Source organism: Marmota flaviventris, chromosome 4 (assembly GCF_047511675.1).
Source record: "Marmota flaviventris isolate mMarFla1 chromosome 4, mMarFla1.hap1, whole genome shotgun sequence".
Lineage (NCBI taxonomy): Eukaryota > Metazoa > Chordata > Mammalia > Rodentia > Sciuridae > Marmota > Marmota flaviventris.
This window is the reverse complement of record NC_092501.1, coordinates 85,078,648-85,102,255: the sequence shown is the minus strand read 5'-3', so window position 1 is coordinate 85,102,255 and position 23,608 is coordinate 85,078,648. Positions and strand designations below refer to the sequence as shown.

The 23,608-nt window shown below is 38.7% G+C and overlaps 1 protein-coding gene across 1 annotated transcript in view; it reads left to right on the top strand.

The window, feature by feature from the left end:
- Tnfrsf19 (TNF receptor superfamily member 19) overlaps positions 1-23,608 on the top strand; it is an 82,237-nt gene that overhangs the window by 32,400 nt on the left and 26,229 nt on the right. Inside the window, exon 5 of the mRNA XM_071610767.1 lies at positions 4,490-4,575. Within this exon, the coding sequence (XP_071466868.1) occupies positions 4,490-4,575 (86 nt within the window). The remainder of the gene's footprint in view (positions 1-4,489; positions 4,576-23,608) is intronic.

Sequence of the window (23,608 nt, the reverse complement as noted above, 5' to 3'; positions counted from 1 at the left end):
GCTGTTACCAGGTGGGTCTCCAGGGACCATGACACTGTGTGAGGTCTGGACTCCTATCCGAACAATTTGTATTGTCATTTAGCCACAGTATGAAGCCAAGACTGTAGGAGAGAACAGTCTTCTTCAGCATCTGACTTATGTACTAAAGAAAATTCCACTCTGACTTGATTATAATTTATAGGACAGTAACTGCATTTGACCTGGAGTTAAGAAAGGCCATTATAGGAATAGAGGAACTCTAGATATGGCAGAGGGGTGGAAGGGGAAGAGAGGGGGCATGGGGTTAGAGATGGTGGTGGAATGTGATGGACATTATTATCCAAAGTACATGTATGAAGACACAAATTGATATGAATATACTTTGTGTACAACCAGAGATATGAAAAATTGTGCTCTATATGTGTAATAAGAATTATAATGCATTCCACTGTCATATATAAATAAAAAATTAATGAAAAAATAAATAAATAAAAAATAAAACCAGAGCTGGGAATTACATCATCTCCATGCAGAAATCTGTTTATTGATTGAAGAATTAATGGTCTACAATAGGTTTTCTTAAAATAACAGTTTTCAAACTCAGTATTCACTAGGTTAACCAGTATTATTTGGATTCAGATCAATTAAAATTTCTCTTCGCATTCACTGTCAGCTTACAAATACATTTATATACCACTTTTCATCAAACAGTGATTAGGTAAAATCCAACGTGGTTTTCTTTTGCCTTTTGGCATTATCACCCTGAAAGCCAAGAGTAAGAGTTAACGTTGAGCTTTAGAAACCTGTTTAACCAGACGTCTTGTATAATATCTCTGTTTCCTTTCATTTCATTTCATTTTTGAAAATTGTGACCTGTGTCCCTTGGCCAGAAAATGAAGTTGCAAATGTTTCTCTGTTCCCAAACCATGGCACTCTCCACAAAATAAAGAGAAAGTAAGGGACCAGGGTAGTGTAGCTCAGGCGTAGAGCTTGCATGAGCTTAGCATGCGAGAGACTGTGGCCTGTTTCACTTAGCATAATGTCTTCAAGTTTCATCCCTCTTACAGCATGTGATAGGATCCACTTCCTTTTTACAGGTTAATAATATTCCTTTGTAGCATACAGCATGTTTTGTTTACCTACTTCTTTGTCAGTGGATGTTCGAATTTCTTCCACCGCTTGGCTATTGAGAATAATGGTCCGATGAACACATGTGCAAATATTTAAGACTTGGCTTTGAATTCTTTGGGGTTTATTCCCTGATATCAGCCTACTGGGTTATATGGTAGTTCTATTTTTAATATTTTGAGGAACTGCCATAGTGTTTTTCACAGTGGCTACATCATTTTACAGTCCTACCAACAGTACAGAGACTTCCAGTTTCTCCACCCTCTCCAATACTTGTTATTTTCTTATTGTTGTTTTGTTTTGTTTTGTTTTTGACAGCAGCCATCCTAATGAATGTGAAGTGATAACTCAGTGTGGTTTTGATTCGCAGTTCCCGGATGACTAGTGACGTGAGCATCTTTTCCTGGGCTTGTTGATCAGGCGTATATCATCTTTGCAGAAAGTCCTTAGCCCACTTTTTAAATCAGGTTATTTGATTTTGGTTGCCATAAAGTTGTAGTCTCTATCTGTTTTGGATATCAACCTCTTAACAGATACAGGATCTGCAAATATTTCCTCCCATTCCACAGGTCGTCTTCACCCCGTTGGCAGGTCCTTTGGTGTGCAGAGGTCTTAAGTTTGATGTGGTTTTGTCAGTTTTTGCTCCCTGTGCTTTTGGGGTCATGCAAAACAAGTATTGCCTAATCAAATGGCATGAAGCTGCCCCTGTTTTCTTCTCCGAGTTTTGTAGGTTTTTAAGATTTTTTTATTTATTCTTTTTGGCTGTACATGACAGTAGAGGATATTCAGAGTTTTATAGTTTTAAGTCTTACTTTTGGGTCTTTTAGCCCATTTTGAGTTAATTCTTTATGTGATGTAAGATGAGAGTTCAGGTTCACTCTTTTGTCCACTTTCCCAGCACCATTTCTTGCAGGGACTCTCCTCTCCTCCCTGAGCAGTCTCAGCATCCTCGTCTAGATCCATTGACCATATGCAAGGGTTTATTTCTGGGCTTTCCTTTTTATTCCATGGGTCTGTTAATCTGTCTTTATGTCAGCACCACACTGTTTTGACTATTTTATCTTTGTGATGTGTTTCAAGAGCAGGAAATGTGAGTCCTCCGACTTTGTTCCTTTTTATTTTTACTTGATAAATTCCAAAATGAATAATTTCATTAAAATCAGATGGGAAGTCACTATATTATAATATCATTTAGACAGATTTTCATAGTCAAATGAAAATGGAAGGTTGAGCAATTATTGAGTGTTATCTGAAAATTTGAAATGATTTACCTAGTTTCAAGGACAAATTTTGCTTCAACCTTAAATTATACAGATGTATTAGTACATTATAAAATTTCACAAAATAATTGCATCTGACCTGTTCTTTTTAGACTTGATTTATATCACTATTTTTGTCCATAGAAAAGTTGGAAGTTATATGTCTAGAAAAAAGAAAAGTCACATGAATTTCTACCATCTAGAAATAACTACTATTACTGTTTAGTGTATTACACTCTTTTAAACATTTTTAAAACGCAAATGTGTACACAAATTTTTTATTTTCACATGTGTTGGTTAATAATCTCAATGGATTTACTGAAAGTTCATATTTGTACAAAATAAAATTATGTGCACTTCTCTTCTTTTTTACTTAATCATACTTTGTGAATTAAAAAAAAAAATCCACACTATCATTTCTAAAAGCAACTTTCTACTCCATTGCCTTGGATCTACCTTGGTGGGTTATTTGCACTGGTAGGCATTGGAATTGTACTTAGTTCACTCCCACCCCCATAAACAATGCTTTTGTGATTCTATTGGTGCACATACACCTTTGCCCAGTTGATTATCTTTTTAGAATATATTTCTAAGAACGAGAATACTAGGTAAACTCTTTTATTGAGTTTGATGATATATTTCTAAATTTCCCTCTTAAAAGTCACAATTTACATTGCCCCTTGAAGTGTACCTATTTGCCTTTGATTATACCAACACTGCACCAGTTTTTAAGTAAAAATGTTATATTTTCCCTTCAACTCACATTTACTTGATTAATAATGAATTTAAGCATTTAAATATTGGATTTAAAAAATTTTTAATTGCATAGAGCTTTTTAGGGTTTTTGTCATTGTCGTTATTACTGCGGACTGAACCCAGGGGTGCTTTACTGCCAAGCTACATCCCCAGTCCTTTTTTATTTTTTATTTTGAGACATGGTCTCACTAAGTTGCTGAGCCTGGCCTTGGAATTGTCTTCCTTCTGTCTCAGCTACTTAAATTGCTGGAATTATTTTATTTACAAAATCTTAACCTTGTTAAGTTTATGATCTTTTGGGATGAATGTTCTTTGCCTGTTTTTCAATTGTAGTGTCACTTTTACTCTAATGATTAAGTTTTCCCTTACAGACTTAAGTTACAGATAATACTATAATTAGGATAATTTTCAACTTTGTTACCTGGTATCTATGTTGATGATGCTTTATTTTCGCCCTTCAGATGTCTTCAAGTTTGGGGGTTTTTTGTTTTTTGTTTTTTGTTTTTTTTGCAGGGGGTTGGGTACCAGGGATTGAACTCAGGGGCACTCAAACATTGAGCCACATCCCCAGTCCTGTTTTGAATTTTATTTAGAGACAGAGTCTCGCTGAGTTGCCTAGCATCTTGCCTTTGCTAAGGCTAGCGTTGAACTCGTGATCCTCCTGCCTCAGCCTAAAGCCACTGGGATTATAAGCATGTGCCACTATACCTACCCAGTTTCAAGTTTTTATTGAGGGGATGTAGCTCCGTGGTAAAGTGCCCCTGAGTTCAATTCCCAGTTTAAAATAAATAAATAAATAAAATAAAAATTTAGAAAAAAAGTTTTTGTTTGATTTTATTTTACTTTATTTCATTTGTTTATCTTTTATTCAAAGCTGTCAATCTCTTCCACTTTGATTTCTTATCGTGCCTAGAAAATCCCACGTCAGGATGTATAAGTATCTCTCTACATTTTTCCATTGTTTTTAGGGTTTGTGTGGCATTTTGGTCCTTGCATATCAAATGTTAAAAACCAGCACTTTATTTATAAAGTTTTCTAGTTCAATTTACAATAGAAATGCCAAAGAGCACTGGCTTCATATTCCCTCACTAGTACTCTAACCTCCAATATAGGAAAGGAATGGACTGAGACGAATCTATGATATAATGGAGTAGGTAATTATTAAGTGTCAGCTGCCTGCCCAGGAAGGCTCTAGATGTCCTTCTCTAAGACACTGTTGTAAGGAAGGCTTTGCATACTTTTTTTTTTTTTTTTAACCACAGAACTGGTAATGGAGACTGCAGCACAGGTGTGATGTAAATTTTGTTGGCTGCAAATGTGGGCATAGATGACAGTGCTAACAAGGATTATTTTCCTTTCTCTTCCAGATTTTATAGGAAGACTAAACTTGTTGGCTTTCAAGACATGGAGTGCGTGCCTTGTGGAGATCCCCCTCCTCCCTACGAACCACACTGTGAGTGAACACGGTCAAGTCAAGCCAAGGCAGGGGCAGTGGGCCTTTTACAAAGTTTTTATTTCTTAAACCTTTCTTCAATTGGCAAAAGGAGCCAAATCTATCTCTACCATGGGGCTCATAGGATTCTTTTATCCCACTCCTAGCAGGACATAAAGCGTCTTTGTTGTGTGTCTCAGTCTTTAAACTGCCATTGATTTGAATCTCAAAGTGAAATGCAGACATTTTGCTGCTGCTGTGCTCCATTCAATTCTTATCTTTCATTTAGATACATAATGCAGGCAACTCCAATTAACTAGGTGGTCCAGACCCTAATGCTAAATGTCTTTGTGCTGTGGCCCCATGCATTCCTGGGTTTTCCTTTCTTAGTCCCCAGACATGATCATGTGGTGGTGTCTGCCTTTCCAAAGACAGTCCTGTCTGTGAATCCCCTGCTCTCATTAGCGTATCATTAGGTGGACTCCTAGTTCACTTGGTTTATTCCCTAACTTAACAAATGAATGAGAAGAGAGGTCTTACTGTATGCCAAGGATATAACCATTAATGAGACAATGGTACGTTTTCCTCTTCATATTAACATGAGTTAATCTTTTTGACCCTATATTTCCTTAGCTATAAAAGGCATTTGTTACAAGTTATCAACCATATTGATTTGGAATAGGAAGAAGAGTAACAGGTCACTCCTCTTAATTCTAAACCCGGCCAGTGAAAACCTAACGATGCTGGCAAAGGGGAGAAGGCAGCAAGTGGGCTCCCCTGAGGGTCCAGGGGATGCTCCTCTGTGTCAGAGCAGGGCTTTTGAAGTGCTGTTATTCACGTAACCCAGAATCAGCTAAGTCCAGGCAAGAGGATGCAGGAGCATAGGTGGCACAAGCCTTTCTAGGGAGCACTGTTGTGACACAATGCCTAATACATGGAGCCAGTCCTTTTCCTTCTTTCTACAAAGAAAGTTCCCTCCAAAAGAGTTGAAAGTTATTGCATCATTGGATAAGGGCATTAGTGTTATTTCTCTTTCCAAGAATGCCATGGAATTTTGCAGTTCATATTATCATGTGAATTATGAACCAGAATGCATTACTCTCCATTCCTCACTTGAAGTGATAGAAAGTGGGAACGAGGTGGGGGGAGTGGAACACTCTAATTTTTATAGAAAATCTGTATTGACCATCATTTTGATAATATGTAAACATCCACCAGTTCACTGCAGTGAACAAATGCAGTACTGAATGCCTGTTAGTTGTCAGTCACAGTACAGGTGCTTTGCTTATTTGTTTGACTTACTCTTCTCAATAAATTCTATCATCAGCCCCAATTTGCCAGTGAGAATATGGATCCAGAGATGTTAATAGTTTTCCATGTTGGCTGGTACATGGCAGAGACAGTATTCCAACCCAACTATGCTTAACACCAAATATTGGGCTCTTTCTACCAGGCTCTGTGTCTCCCTACAAAAAACATCAAACTATATGACCTGTCCTGCATGTTGACTTTTCTTATGTTGTTTGCTTTAATGTTTGCCAGTTAACAAAAACTCTAGAAATCCATTATATAGGGATTCTGAGAGGTGTTCTTTATGCAGTTGCACAGCCCATAAAGGACATGTCCTTTTGCCAGTTACAACTCAGCAAGCTGGGCATGCCCAGGGCTCAATCATCTGTGATTTAAGTTAAGAAGCAAGTTCAACCCAAACCATCATGCAGACACTCAGAGAAGTAATCAATATTGCCCAGCTTAGAGTTAATTAGTATTAAAGGTCCCCCCCCCCCTTTATGGTATTTGGTTTAAATGTAATATAATCTAGTAAAAAGTTTGAAACTTTGGAACATTTTGCCTTTGAGGCTTTGGCTAAGCTTAGATGTCACAAATTAGCCTTTGAACATGGGCCACATGCATCTTTTCATGTCTTATGAAGCCCTTAAAAGGTGTAATTTTGAAAAGAAAATTAGTCTAACATAGATAGATAGATAGATAGATAGATAGATAGATAGATAGACAGATAGATATTCTCCATGTGTGAAATTCTTTAGAAAGCAAAGAAAAATAAATCATTTGTCAAAGTAAAAAATACAGTGTGCACAGTGAAGGACCTTTCAAACCACAAAGTAAGACAGTCTGGTCCTCTTTAGTATAGTAATTCTTATCTCTGGAAAAGAAAGCTTGCTGCCTTTGGCTCTGTTCTTGGGAATGATTCCAGAATGCAAATAATCTCCTCAAAGGACATCTTGAAGTCTTTGGAGGAAATTGTGCAAGGCGCCTTATGTTTTCATTTCTTCTACTTTGGGCTTTTCAACTCATCCACAAAGGCTGCTTCTTGGTGATTTCCCCTGAGGAGTTCCTGTATCGTTGAGACTCATGGCTGTAGGAAAGGGATGACTCCCATGCTTTCCCAAGGAATGGGGATTTTTTTCAGGGATGCACGGGGTAATGAAGAAGCTGGGCCTTCCTGGAACCCAGGAGTCAGTCCTAGGTGGCCCTGAGGGTCATAGCTTCCCTACAATTGGAGGTTCTGCACGCTGTGTGGGGCCCTGTCGTCAGCACAACCACTTATGTCCTCTAGTTCTTTTTCATGCTTCTAACAGCCCACTTTGCTCTGTACTTGCCTGTTCATGTTTCATCATCTTGTGAGGCAGGACCTTTCTTGGTGACCTGTAGAAATAGTCATGCACCACCTAATGTTACACTCAGTGATGGACTCAGTAATGGACCCTGTGACTCTGTGAAGGACCCTGCAGTGGTCCCAGAGGATTATAGCAGAGCTGAAAAATTTCTGTTGCCTCATATTTTTGCTGTACATTTTCTATGTTTAGATACACGAATACCATGTGTTACAGTCACCTACAGTATTTAGTACAGTAGCACACTGTACAGTTGTAGGCAAGAAGCAATATGTTATACCATATAGCCCTGGTGTGTAGAAGGCTGTAACTCTAGGTTTGTGTAAGTAAATAATTTACTCTATGTTTTTCACACACACAGTGACACAATTGCCTAATAAAGTTTTTTTGTTTGTTTGTTTGTTTTTTGGTACTTGGGATTGATCCCGGGCGCTTAACCACTGAGCCACATCCACCAGCCCTTTTTATATTTGATTTAGAGACAAGGTCTCACTGAGTTGCTTAGGACCTCAATATGTTGCTGAGGCTGGCTTTGAACTCACAATCCTCCTGCCTCAGCCTCCTGAGCTGATGGGATTACAGTGCCACCAAACCTGGCCCCTAATAAAGCATTCTTAGAACATATCCCTGTCATTAAGCAATAGCTGACTGCACTTGAATGGCTGCTGACTGCCAGCCACACGTGGGGAACAAGCGGAGCCCTTCCTCTTTGCGGAGCTTACAGTCTAGTGGGGGAGTAGTCAAATAAATACTGACTCTGAATTAAACAGTATACCCAAACCCCACATGCAAATGCAAAACTTGACAATGATGGGTCCCCTTCCTGGCACCGTGCACAGTGCTCTAAGAATGTCTGTGTAATGAGCAATGGTGTGGTGGGGTAGGCATGGCTTTCCTGAACAGTAGCTTTTGAGTCATGATTGAAAGGATCATCCTGAGGAGAGGAAGCACAATAGGAGACTAAACAGAAGGACCAAAAGGAAGAGTGAAGCATGCCCTGACACTTTGGATAGAGAAGTCAGTGAACACTAGAAATGTCCTCTGGACTTGGAAGCCCTGAGGTCTTTGATGTCATCAATAAGAGCCCTGCAGTGAGTAGTGGAAACAGAGCAAGATCATGATGAAATTAGAAGCTAACATCAGGAATGGAATGGAGATGGCCACTGTAGACCACCCATTCCAGATGTTTGCCTGTGAAGAAGCAAACAGGGTGATGGGTGAAAGAGCTGTGTGGGTGATGCCGGGCTTTTTAATTTCGCAGTTTTATGTCATTTAACAATGGGACTTGTTCTGAGAAACGAATCATTAGGCAATTCCATTGCTGTGTGGATATCATAGGGTATGCTTACATGAACTCAGACCCTGTGTTGTCAGTAGATGATATCATCTTGTGAGATCACTGCCATCACATTATGTCATTGACCAAAACGTTGTTATGTTGTGCACGACTGTCTCAGTTTTTAGGTAAGAGATACATCTGCATGTTTGAAGATTGGAGGGACGGTTCTATTTGACGATTGAGGATTTCTTTCTTTCTTTCTTTTGAAATTGAGGATTTCGTATGAGACAATTAGAGTGTGACCAGGTGGATGGAGGAGGATCCAAGCACAGGAGGTGGGTTGGCCAACCCACCATGATGGGCTTCTTCATTCCATGGCAGGAGTGTGGAGGGTTCTGCCTCACAGAGACAGACAGGAGTAAGGCAGGAGCCAAGGAACTCCGAAGCTGGAAGAGCACAGATGTTAGAGGTTCTCAGCACAGAGTGGGGAGGAGCTGTTGGATCAGTAAAATAGAGTGTCAAAAGTCCCACTGAAGACTGTGGTCAAAGTGTGGCATTAGTTTGCTTCTCCTAAGACATTTCTAGGGGCTTCTGCTATGAGGTTGTCTGAATTTGCCCCAAGACATCCAAGCCTCTTTAAAGAGGATGGCCATCTAATAGCATGAATATAACTTTAAATGAATGCAAGTACATTTTCTTATATTTATGCAATATCTGAGACGAACTAAGCAATAATAGAAAATGCAAGGCTGAAAACTTCCCAAGTTTCTGTCACCTGTCCAAGGGCCACCCTGATTCCATACCTGTTGATGGCTGGTATAATTTTGGGAAGTGATAAAATTCCCCTAGGGGTAGATTTCTTCCCCTATTAAATGGAGTGATACCTGTTAAGGTAAGTGCTAAGTGAGATCATGTGACTGCCTTGAACAGTGTCTGGCTCTGGCAGGGTTGACTTCCTGGCTTACTCCTTTGGGCTCTTAATGATTGCTTAGCTTTTCTCTCTTGGTGTTTGGAGAAGCTGCTATCTTGATGAAGAAGCCCAGGACTGTCCAGGAGATGTGGTTCAAAGAAAAGCAGCGAGACTGGCATTGCCTGGCTCCAACCCCACTCAACAGGAAATGGTATGATGGGAAGTTGAGGAGAATTCAGCCGTCAGATCATAAATATGTTCTCTACAGCTTAAATGTGCAATCGACAATATCTAAAATCAGGGCCAATGGCAGGTTTCTGGAGTCCCAGCTGCTCTGGAGGCTGAGGCCAAGGGTTCAGATTCACATCTTGGCTCTGTATTGTACTGTAGCATAAGCTCAGGCAGACCCTCTCCCTTCTTGGAATTTCTGTTTGCTCCCTAGAAAATGGAGATGATAATGCCATGTCTATAAATTTGAGATAGAACTAGGTGAACTAGTATCCAGTAACATAATACCAGCCAGAAGAGCAGCTGGGCCTGTCTACATGCTGGCCTGCCTTGTTCCACAGTGAACTCACCTGCCCTCCCTCCCCTGGGCCTGCCCCACCAGGTGTGCTGTTTGGAGGGTGCCTTGTTGGTGTCCCCTCCTGCGAGGAACCCATGATGCATAGACTTAGATGTCTGCCTTGCTGGTGCTTCATCTCTGCTGGTGGGTAACCAGGGAATGATACTTAAAGGGGCCACCACGGAGTTTGGCATTTAGAAAGCTCTCATGGCTAGACTGGCTGAGGACACCTACCTTCAGCTAGTTCATTTCCTTTGTAGTCCGTTCCTGAGGCTCCAAGCCCCACTACTCACGGATGAGCACGAAGCCCCTGCTCCTGAAATAATGATGGATTAGTGATGGTAATCAGTCAGTCCACCCATAACTCCTTCATCAGGTCACTGATAGCATCAGTTAGTGATGATGACTGTGGGCAGGGAGCACAGGGGTGATCAGTGTGGCATTAATGTAACTTGGAGATAAATAAAAGGCACACTGTGTATAGAAATAACAACTGCAGGCTTTGCTCTTACTGAATCTTCTGATCCTAACAATGTGCACCCATTTGGAACATTCAGGAGAAATAGAGAAAAACACATGTGAAATTTTAGAACTATATCCTGCCTTGGGTCTGATAAGGAAGAAATGCAGATTTTGTTCGATTTCTTTGAGCAATGTTTACTTAATTTGGAGCAAATACTGTGGTTGGAACAAATGGTTTTGAAAAAAATTCAAAGTGGTTTTCACCAGAGGACGACTTTATTTAAGTGTATTTAACCTAGATGTTTGCTTTGTTCTCAAGGGCTTTGTAAAACAAGCCACGTGATTCCAAAGAGATAGAGATCAGATAAATCACTGCATGGGAGAAAAAAAAAAGCAGGAGCTATGTTGACCTGTAACTGTTTAGGAATTTTACGTGGCTCGGTACACAGAAAACAGTTCCTTGTACCATTAGGTAATAAATCACGTTATTAAAAGATGATTATTTTCCAAAGGAAATTTAAAGTGTCTTCTTATATAACAAATACAAGTAATTTCAAAGTGAACTTTTAAATGAACTTTCTAAAGAAATATTTGCTCATTAAAGATAACTTTTTAAAAGTTTTTTTTTAAATTTAAACTTTATTTTATTTATTTGATTTTATGTGGTACTGAAGATCGAAGCTAGGGCTTCACCCATGCTAGGCAAGCCCTCTACTACTGAGCTACAACCCCAGCCCTGCTTAATAGAAAAAAAGGTTGGGGAACAGCAATATTCCCCTAAATTAAACATTCTCAGTGTTAACAAAATACAGCAAAAAAACATACAGCATTTTGAGGTTTTTCTTTCTAAATTAATTTTTTAAATGTAGATGTAAAGGCTTAATGGTAGAGCACCTGCATAGCATTTGTGAGGCCTTGGGTTCAATCCTAGCATAAATATATATGTGTGTGTGTATATATGTATATATATATGTGTGTGTGTGTGTGTGTGTGTGTGTGTGTGTGTGTATATATATATATATATGTGCTATTTTTATCTTTTTCCCACTTTGGTTATAGTTTTTCACGTATTACTCATAAGCATTATTTTAAAGGCTGTATTGAATAATGTGTCATAGAGGTATTTGCACTGAGCTGACTTTTAAGGCTGTCTCCAGTACACACATTGCCATTCAGCAGTGAGGGCAGGATGCAGGCAGGATGAGGCAGTCATTTATGGACTGACAGATTGATGCCCACAAGTCTATTAATGTCCAAAGACACTCCTATTTTTAATTTCTTAACATGCAATGCCTAGATATTTGTAGTAAGAATGCCTGGCAAACACCTCTTTTAAAGAAAACAAAAACAAATTTAAGAGAACATGAAGTGTGAGTCTTTTGAAATCAATGCCAATATGGGTTTCAGGTTTTCTTTAAGAGAAGGGAGGGGAGGCAGAGGCATGGGAAGAGGAGAGGCAGCAAGTTCCTTGTGGCAAATTCCAAATTGACCTCAGCTTTTTCCTGAATATTTTACTTCCTAACCCTGAGGTTAAGAAACCAGTTCCTGGTACCCTCCCAGCACCTAGTACTCATCATTCCTAGGGACTTAAAACACTTGAATCTGATCAGAGAAAATGACTATATAATGGGATACAGAAGGGAATATATAGGATCCAAAATCACTTTCTGGAAACAGCATGTGATTTTTATTATATGTAGGTATGATTTTACTTTTGTTTCTGCATCAGTTTTTCTGATGAGTTTGCTAATACTTGATGGCCTGATTTTCCAGAGCACTTACTGGAGTCTCTGCATTATGGGTCCACAGAGTCCTAATGAAGGGCTCAGTTTACTGAGGGTTTTGAAGTAGTTTATGGTCCTCAGACCAAGACTCCTGAATGTCCAGCCAGAGGATTGCTGGCAGGGGTGCTGCTTGTGGTACCTGGCTGTGGGGGTTTCTTCAGAAACGATGAGTGCTCCTGCCCATTTTATTTTATTTTTTGAGGTTAACATAATATTGTATTTCTAAAATTTATATATGATAGCAGAATGCATTACAATTTTTATTAAATATATAGAGCACAATTTTTCATATCTCTGGTTGTATCATTATTATCCTGCCCATTTTAAACAAATATCTACCTCCTGCAATCCTGCTAACCAGAACGTGTAGGATAAGAAAGATAAAACAATGAGATCAAAGGAAATTTAGCACAGACAAAACAGCCCCTAGCTTTTGGAATACAGATTAGAAAGCCAGCCATGCCCTCTGACATTTGAAGCAGGGATTCCTTCCTGTACTCATCCGTTCATTGGTTGCTTTAAATAGGATTGCTCTTTCTGCCTTTCTTTCCACTTTCTGTAGTGAAGTGCTTTTCTTTAACCTGTCTCTTTCTTGTTTGGTGTTATTATGTGATGTCATTATTTTATTGAAAACAGTTTGAAATAGTGGTAAAGGTTGCTTATGCGGAAACCCAGCTGACAACACAAAAATCAACCAGTTGTCCCTGTGAAGTCCCAACACTTTGGCTCTGTGTTGAGAAAACACCTTGTAAGCCCTCCCTTAGAATCCGTTTTATTTATTTGTTTGTTTTGTTTGTTTGTTTATTGCAAGCATCGCTGTACCAAACCAGCCGTGTTAGAGGGAACTGTAAGAGAGGAAGAAACTCCTAGAGGCAGAGAGATGGATGCAAGAGGAAATGAAAGGGCAGCCTGCAGTCAAGTAGGGAGGAGTCAGTTTTTACCAAAAAAGCAGCCACAAGAACCCAAAACACTCTGTAATTTTGTGACATTTAGTGTAGAACAAACAGACCTCCTTATCCTAATGACTGACCCCTGAGGTTTCTCTCTAATGCCTCTCAGTATGATAATTATAGTTCTCATTATTATTCTGGACCCCAAAAAAGGGCAGAGAGGATGATCAAATTACATTCGTGGAAGATTTTTTTTTTTCCTTGTGGGGCTGGGAATCCTCAGAAAGTGCTCCACAACTGAGTTATCTGCCCCCACCCAGCTAAAGTCTTTTTAAGAAGGCTGTTGCAATTCATTTCAGAATGATATCTCTTGAAAATGATCAATCTTTTTTTTTAAGCTTATCTGCTTATCATGGTCAACAATTGTTGTTAAAAATATGCTGAAAATTTGTTAAAGCATGCTTCTCATTTTCTGGGATGTTGAAAACACTGGCTGGGCAGTTTACACATCCTGACGTCTTCAGAGAAAAAGTGCATCGTCAACATAATTGCTTTGTATGATTATTTGGCTATTTCCAACACATATCTTCCAAATGTCTTTCCCAAGCTCCAGTTTCATTAAAGTTACAACAAAACAGAAAATTCTTTTTTAAAGTTTCTTAAACTTATGTGCTCTGCATTTATTCTTTTCTCCCAGTATAAAACTGCCAAATATTCATAAGCCGTTAACTTTGTCTGTTATCAGTGAAAAAAAGAGAAAAAATAAATAATGTGACTAAATTCACAGCACCCCTTGAACCTGGCAGGAGCTGGTGCTGAGGGTCCCTGTTTGCCTGAGACTGTCTGGGAGGCCCAAAGGCTCAGGAGAAAGAAGACTTTGATCAGGCCCTCTGAGAATTGTCCCAGTTGCCTATTACCCAGTCTCCAATAAATCCAACTTCTTTAGCTCTTATCCTCGGTCTTTTTTAGGCATTTAAAGCTGGTGAGCTGGTTTAAATATTTACACATGAAGAAACAGGTTGTGGTTTGTTAAAGGGTATCGATAAATTAAGTGAATTTTAGATTAAGTGCAGTTTATCTAAAAAAATATAAAGTCCAGCAGGCCTCTTTCACTAAGTTGTGGACTTTTACAAATGGACCAGTGACTTGTGAGTGTACCCAGTAAATGCTAAAAATAAATAAATGTGAGATTATGGAGAAAAACAGTCTAACAGTTGATGCCAACCCTGCAGTGGAAATACTCCAAAGATTAAGCTCGGAGATCAGTTCTGGGGCATTTAATTCTCTTGAGGTGGCATGTGCAGGAGACAACTCTGTCCCCTGTGGGCTCACACAATTATCATTTAAAAAGGGAGGAAGTGATTTTTTTTAAAACTCTTTAAACGTAAGTTTTCTGAGACATAACTTCCATACAAGAGGATGCATCTATTTTAAGTGAGTTTTGACAGATGTGTTATACATTTTGCTAATGATTGTTCCTGATGAAGACACAGGATACTTCTGTCAACTCCAAAAGGAAAGTGATGCCTTTTAAGCATTATCTTTCCTGGAGTGGCCTCAGAGAGGTTCTCTTTATGAACTATCTTCAGGATGTTATTTAGACATCTTTTTATTCTCACACTATTTTAAAATTCATGCATGTATGTATTATCATGTTCTAACCATGTCTCATTTTTCCATCAAGAGACCTAAGGGTTATGGTATAAAATTTTGTCTTTACATGACTTTCTGCAAAATCTCCAGTATTGAACTTTTAAAAATATCATTGAAAATTAATAATTCCTGAAGAGCTTGCTAGAAGACTTGCTTTTCTTAAAATGAGAAAAAAATTATTTTAAAAATCTTACTATTTGACTGTTCAACTCAGGAAGCACGTCAAGGAATACCTTTTGAGTGCAGGAATGCAAAGTGCTTTGTAAAGACATCTCCCCTGTGTTGGGTAGCTCAGCTGCCCTCTCCTTCAGTGATAATATCCCAAGCACAGATGAAGGCACTAGGAATCCCAGGTGAAAACCACACACTAAATTTCTTGTCCTCAGGGAGTTGAAATGATCCAGAGAGGAGATGTAATTTATGATAAGGTGTTGAGGAAAGGCCTAACTAAGGTGGGCTTTGGTCAGGGCCTAAAGGAGGGGCAGGGGAATGGCCCGCTCAACAGGCTGGAGTCCAGTGTGTGCAGTGGATGGAGTGGGGTGTAGATCAGGTAGACCATCCAAGAGACTCTTGTGAGCTGGGAGATGTTCACTACAGGAATGGCTGCCATTGAGAATAGGCTTCCAGGGAATGAGAGAGAAAGCAGAAACTTAATATTCTAGTTAAGTAGAATATTTACAGCAGATATGATGAATGCATGCACTTTGAGGAACAGGTTTTCCACCCCTTTCTCAAGAGTTGATTATTAGTTTAATTAATTTAATCATTGCAATTTATTTAATTTAGCTTAAATATATTCTATTTGATTGCTTTAACTACGTTATTTTTAAATAACATATTGGTTATACAGTTGGCTTTCCATATCTAAGAGTTCACATTTGCAGATTCAACAAACGATGAAAATATTAGAAGAAATACATCTGCACTGAACATATACAGACACCTTTTCTTGTCATCATTCCCTAAACAATACTCAACTATTTATATTTTATTAGATATTGAGATATCTAAAATGATTTAAGTATACAAGGATGCAGGTTATATATGAAAACTTAGCCATCTTTATAAGGGACTTGAGCATCCTTGGACTCTGGAATCCAAGTGAAGAGGGGATATCTGAGATCGATCCCCCAAAGATACCAAAGGACAATTATGGGGTTTTTTGGCTCCTTGTGAGGTCAGTGAAAATCATGGAATAACATTTGGTTGATTTTTTTTTTCCTAAACCAAGGCAAGAAACACATTTGGAAGAGATTAACAAGATTTTACATCATACCATAAGATTTTGCATCATCATAAGTGCTATCTATTATTTTAGGCCCCAGGGACACAGATAAAGGTCTAAAACTAAAATCAAATCAGGGGGTGTTCTCGCTAATCTCTAACCCTAATTGGAACTAAAATTGGTAGTTTTGCATAATGACCACATTTGATCATCTCAAGACTAATGCAAACTGGTATGTATTTGATGTCTTTCATGGATTGGCTCATTTAATCTTCACTGTGAAGAAAACTTGATTTTGAGCCCTGGTCCTAACACTTAATTTTCAGATAAATAATTTAATTTTTGTGTCTCTCTTTCTTCATGTACCAGAAGACTCTAATAATTGTAAGAGGCAACAAAAGATGGGTTGAATTCCTAAATCAGTTTCATGTTCCAAATCTTAAGAAAAGTGTAGTCTGTCTGGTCTAACCCAGAGTCTTTTGCTCTTTCCTTTAAGTCCTGTTAATTGTAAAATTATCAATCAATAAGCAGTAACAATTTTGCTGGAATTGGAGTTAGCATGAAATACTGTCTAATCTACATTTCTCTTTTCACAAACCAGACCAAATCAGTCCGGTTAAATTGTGCACATATACACAGTTTTTCTTAGTTGGAAGTTAATGGGTAGAAATAATTTGAGTTTCATCATCTGAGAATAATTTCACAGGAGATTACTTCTTTAAATACTGCAGTAAGGTAAATAAGAATTATCCACTTTACTAATAACAGGGAACCTGAGATTGCAGGATGCAAGGTCCTTAGGCTACAGCATGCCCATCTTAGCCTGGTCTTCTCCACAGATGAGGTAAAATAGACAAGGCCATACTTTCATAGGGACATGGAGTCAGGGTTTCATATGGAGTCTGGCACTCAAAGAGTTAAGGAGATTCCTTGCTCTGAACAGGGAGGGCAGAGACCCAAGTTTTGTGTCTTTGTTCCAATTCCCAGATGGCAATCCTGTCTTAGTCCCAATTGAAGCACAACTATTTTTGAGCCTGCTAGCCCTCAGCACAGATGTTCAAGGCCATAATGATGTGTTTCTTTTATGGTGTCTTTTCTGTTTCTTGGTGTAGAAGTTTAAAAGCTTCATTGTTTCATCAGTCAAATAAACACAACAAGACCTTATAGGTCGGTGAGATAATAAAAAGAAGAAAAACATTCTTGAAAGCAGGGAAATTTCTTTTAACTTTATTGTCATTGCAGAGAAAGACTGTAGACAATCTGTTGCCATTTTGTGGCTTATACTTTTTTTCAGTGTTAATTATGGCATTTATAGTAATTAAAGTACAAAACAGTTATACTTAGAATCCACCAAGTGCCAAAGAGGAATCTCAAGTAATGAACTCGCTCCTGGCATAACAGACTTTCTTTGAACAGGGCATGGTGGTAAATGTCTTCAGTCAATCATGGAGTCAGAACTGTGGGCGATGATGGCCCACAGTTCACCTCCCTGCCTGGCCAGCCACTCTCCTGTGGTAACTGCTTTTTCTGTCTTTCCTTTTTTCCTCCTTTCCCACCTCAAAGACATGCATGATAATATTGGGCCTATACAACCCCAGTGGGAAACAGATCTCTAGGCTAAATCATCTGGAAGCAAGATTGAGAATTGTTTTTTTGTTGTTGTTGTTGTTTTTGTTTTTTTTTTTAAATAAAATAGGATTTATAACTCACACCCAGTAGAACATTGGTGGGGAAACTGCTTTGGTTTAGATTCCACATTTTCTTTTCTTTTTTTTTTATTATTGTTTGTTCAAAACATTACAAAGCTCTTGACATACCATATTTCATACATTTGATTCAAGTGGATTATGAACCCCCATTTTTACCCCATATACAGATTGCAGAATCACATCAGTTACACATCCATTGATTTACATAGTGCCATACTAGTGTCTGTTGTGTTCTGCTGCCTTTCCTATCCTCTACTATCCCCCCTCCCCTCCCCTCCCCTCCCATCTTCTCTCTCTACCCCATCTACTGTAATTCCTTTCTCTCTCTTGTTTTTTTCCCTTTCCCCTCATTTCCTCTTATATGTAATTTTGTATAACAATGAGGGTCTCCTTCCATTTCCATGCAATTTCCCTTCTCTCTCCCTTTCCCTCCCACCTCTCATCCCTGTTTAATGTTAAAGATTGAGAATTGTAAGGACTAAATTCTATTAAATTATTTACTAGGTCTCTATTATTATGACCTTCAGTCTTCCAGCAGCCAAGTCCCTACCTTAGATTTTCTTCCCTTGTGATAATGTATCTCTGTTTCATGGTTAAACTTCAGAATGCTGCCACTTGCCAGCCACATCCTGCATGCATCCACCAAGGACCTCTCAATCGTTCTGACTTTTTTTTTTTTGCAGTGCTAGGGATTGAGCCCAGGGCCATGTGTGTGCTAGGCAAGTGCTCTGCCACTGAGCCACACTCTCAGCCCTTCCTTCTTCACACTTGCCCCATTCTGTCCCTGGGCTGCTGAGGATCCCTTCATGCTATTTTCCTTTAGTTTTATTGCAGTCTCATGATCACATTTCTGCTAGTGTTAGATACTGTCTACATCTCAAAGACTGGAAAACTATATTTTTATCTCGTTCATCTATAATGTTCTTTTGTCTTGTTAAGAAGAAATCAGGGGCTGAGGATGTGGCTCAAGCGGTAGCATGCTCGCCTGGCATGCATACGACCCGGGTTTGATCCTCAGCACCACATACAAAGATGTTGTGTCCGCCGAAAACTAAGAAATAAATATTAAATAATTCTCTCTCTCTCTCTCTCTCTCTCTCTCTCTCTCTCTCTCTCTCTCTCTCTCTCTCTTTAAAAAAAGAAAAAAAAGAAGAAATCAGATCTGGGGGCTGGGGATGTGGCTCAAGTGGTAGCGCGCTCGCCTGGCATGCGTGGGGCCCGGGTTCGATCCTCAGCACCACATACAAACAAAGATGTTGTGTCTGCCAAATGCTAAAAAATAAATATTATTTAAAAAAAAAAAGAAATCAGATCTGTTCAGCTCAATCCCTTACAAGGACCATTACTTTTCATTTTCTGGATAGAAGCATTCACATTTTATACTAATAAATAAAATCGAGTCAAATTTAAAGAAAAATTTAAACATCCTTACCACTTTCTGTTGATAATAAAGCTAACAGTGACTCAGTAACTAGTCATGACAGGTGTTGCTGGGACACTTGCGCAGATCATACTCCTTCTGTTCTTCTCCCAGGTGCCACCCCTTTGCTCGTGGTGTCTCCCACCAGTGTTGGGAGCAAACCATGAAGGGTGACACCTCAGAATCCCTGTTTTCTGCTTGTTTCTTAGGTGGCTTCACAGACATTAAAGTGTGGCGTGAGCCAAGCAGACTTCTGTGGCCAGTCTGCCAAGTAGGGAAGTGGTCTGTGTGCCCTGAGCTGGCAGGACACAGGTCAGGTAGGAGACCATGCATTTGAGAGGGGAAAAGGGAAACAAGAACTAAAGCAGCTGTGGGAGGAAGGAGAAGCAACCTCTGGGAAGGGGACTGGAAAAACAATTTCTAAAGAAGTATATACTGCAGGGTTTAGTGGATATGCTAAAATCTTAATTTTCCAGAAATCAAAATACAAAGAACTTATTACTGCAGTCAGAATGAATTATGATAGTGTGGTTTTCAGCTTAGGAATAACAGCAGCCAAAAAAAAAAAAAAAACTTATATTGGCACAAGCACAGTGATTTGTGCTTATGTTGTTGAGTACCATCAGTTTACTTCACAGTTTTAGATGATGTTTTCATATGACTAACACACTTGGGTGCTGAGGAATGGAGCAGTGAGGAGAGTTCTGTGTGATGCTATCAAAAAAGAAAGGAGTTTGGCTGCCCGAGGGACTATTAAAACACATGGAGGCTGCTTATGTGGTTGGAGGAGGTTTGCATGGAAAAGACCATCTCCATTGAACAAGGAACCAAGCCCACACCAAGTAGAGCCCTGGACCCTTCTGGCTTAGTTTTCAAATCAGTATTAGTAACCAAGCAGATTAGTAATACAAGTCAGAAAACAGCCAGTTATTTTCATCAGAATAATTAGAAACCCACATTTCTACCTCATCCTGCCAGCTTATTGACAAATAAATGCTATCACCAACTTCCTTGACTACTAAGTGTATCCAGCTTTGAGGGAGAGAGATTCTCTCCAGGTAAAAATTAAAAGGTAAAGGCAAGGAGTGAAGGTAGAATTGGCTGGAATATCACCAACATTGGATGTGATTTTCATGGGTCGGTTTATATCTGGGGCTAGAAATGCTATGGAGAGCCAGGTGATCTTCTGGTCTTCCTTCTCCCTTTCATCCTCTTCCTCTCAAGTGTAAGAATCTCTCTCCATGTTGGTCATTCAGAATGTCACAGATGTTCATCTGAGTGTCACCAATCCCCTCTTGTGACTGAACTAAGTCCAACCGACTTGTCTTCAAAGAAAATTAGCATGTGCTCCTGGAACTTCTCTTTTCTACTGCCATCCTTGTTAGTAACAGGAGACCCTTTGAATATTGACAGCAGACCTGGACAAACATGTACCTATGGAAGAAAATGTAGATTTTTTTTCTCTTTCCCTTTCAGGCTCATTTCTATCAATCCCTTTTCCTTCCATGTTCCCTTTTGTCGTGTGATTTAAATATGTGGTGATATTTTTGCTTAACGTTGGTTTTCGTTTCTACCCTTTATAGTTAAATCTAAACCATTAAAAAACGAAATTATAACAAATCTAATTGTTATGTTCTTAATTGGCTTTATTTGCTATTTCAGAATCTGGCAGCAGTCATTACCAAAACTGGTTTAGATAGCTCTGCCCAGCCACATGAACAAGTTATATTTATAGCCACAGAAAAGGAAGTGAGGTCCAGAAAATGAAAGAGGTTATAGCTCCTGCCTGTCTTATCTACATGTCTGTCTCATTTAGACTAACCCGTTACAGTCTTTTACATCTCAAGTTAGGGAGCAATTCAGGTGTATGAGGAGACCTTTAGGCCAAATTTAAGATATGTAGATGGGTAGCTTCAGACCAGACTTAACAAAGCCATGGTCTTAGTGCTCAAGCAGCTAGAGAAGAAAGAATCAATCTGTCTAAATTTTTACACCAACAATACTCAATAAAAACCTTTGGAATAGATTTTGAAATTGCCACAGAAGTCATAATACTAAGTCATAATACTTAGTCATGATACCAAGTCATAATAGTACCAGTGTGCATCTCAGTCATGCAGATGTAGTACTCTGAAGAAGTGTATCAGGAAAAGTAGGTACAGGTGCTATAGCTGGTCTTCCTCAACTCTGGAGTGAGAACCTTAACTATGCGCATTCCTTTAAGGATTTGTCAGGGTTTGCCTCAGCACAGCATTGCGAGAGCTATCTCTGTAACTGATAAATAATATTTAAAATTCTCTTACTTGCCTACCACAAATTTTTTTCTTCTAAAGGGTTTTCTTAGTACTGGCTTTACCATTTTATTCACAATATTCTTTGAGGATTGTTTTGTGTTTGCTAACTGTTGCTAAATGTTACCAATTAAGAGATCATTGTGGTAATGCCCTTTGAGATTTTTAGGTAAAAATAGTAGCATCTAAGTCTTTTGTAAAAAAAAAAAAACAAATGTAAACTTCCAGAGCAAACTATTTGGGTTTGTTTTTATCATTATCTTTCCTTTTTAACTTTCCCATGCTCTAGGGATGTGAGGACACATGCAGGAACAATCAGTTGTATGTAATTTATTCCATCAATTTGCTCAGCCACCCACCTACTGTATAGATGGCTTCAGTTAAGAGACAATCTAGATCCTGACATAGCATAATATCTGATTCCAAATAATAATAGGAGATGCATGGCCTACTCTTAGGAAAGTTTGACTATGTGCCATGTACCATGCAATTTGTTCTCACAAAAATCCTATTAAGGCAGGTACTGTCACTTCTGGTTTTACAAATAAAGAAACTGAGACAAGAGGTTAACATTTGCTTGTAAATGGCAAACCCAGGATTTGAACCCCGATTGTTGACTGCAAAATTGTTTACACATTAGAGTGTGCAGCACCTTCTGATAAGTTTTAAAGCCAGGAGAAGAGAGAAGGGAAAGGACTGATGGTCTGCTCATTTGCATGCAGCCCACTTTGAGGGAGGCTTCCATCTAAATCCTGCTTGTTATTTTTTTAAAATTGCTGTTAATTGTACATATTTGTGAGATACAATGTGGTGATTTAATTTGCATGTACTTTGAGCCATCTGAATCCTTTCAAAAATTTCATCTGTGATCCCTCAAAAACAAAGTGCTTAAATTGATCAATTAAGCACCACTTTAGGATCTGCCTCCACCAGAGGCCTCACCAAAACTTCAAGTCAGTTCTTCCGAATGCATGTTTGCTAGTTTACTTCTCACTTAGTAAAATCAGGTTCATGCACATACCGCTTTAATATGCGAACTGTTTGTTGCACTGAGTCTACTATTTCCGTCTGTTACTATCATGTTTATTAATTTATCTGGGCTATCATTTCTCTCATTTTCTGCTTCATCTGTAGGTCTAATTAAAAGCAACTGTTCTTAATATTGCATTCTTATGTTAACTCTTTGGTTTGGAGTAATGTTCTGTCTGCACCAAACGATGAGCAATCAATCACATACCTTATTTCTCTCTCTGAAAAGTGATCTAAAGCCGCTCCGCTGCCTTTAGTTAAGATTTTTCAAGAGCAGAGATAAAGTAGCAGCTAAGAACTGATAGAGTAAGAAGTTGTTATTTAAAGAAGTTTTTATTTTTCTAATAACATACCTCTTTTGTTAAAAGAAAATCAGTAACATATTTTGATGAAAGCTTTCCAGAATACAACGGATGGCTTTGATTCATATAATTGCAAGATTTGGACCTCTCCTTCTATAATTCAAAAGTTAAAAATGTGATAATGGAAACCATCTTAGAACATTGGCTATCTTTTTAAGTGTCTTGTGGCTGAAAGTAATGTTTTATTAATAATCTAAAGGAAACTATTTTTAAATGACTCATAAGAATTTGAGAATAAATGTGAATCATTAAGTGTTTTAAACCTAAGAACAGATATCAGTACCCTCTTCCCCCCAGTTTTAAGAAAAAAAAAAAGGGTTTTATTTCAACATTTAAGGTAACATTTCATCATTTATTTTAACATTTAAGGCAAGTGATTGATGGTGATAAAACAGTGATGGACAGAGGAAAACAGAAATGGACGTATTAGGATTAATGGAAAGAGAGAGGCCCGGAGATCCTCCCCAGGGCATTTCAGGGCTGTGCTCCGCTCTGTAGAGTTCTAAATAACTACCTACCATAAATTACTATTAGCTGTAGTTACCCTACTATGCAACAGAATGCCAGAACTTATTCCTCCTAACTGAACATTGTACCCATGGATGGTCTCCCCTTTCCCTTTCCACCCCTCCCTCTGGTAACCACCATTCAACTGTCAACTTCTATGAGATCAACATTTTTAAATTTCACGTATGAGATCATGCAGTGTTTCCTTTCTATGCCTGGCTTATTTCCCTTTCCACAATGTCTTCTAAGTTTCATCCATACTTTCACAAATGACAGGATTTCCTTATCTTTAAGGCCTAATAGTATTCAATTGTGCATATAATTCCACATTT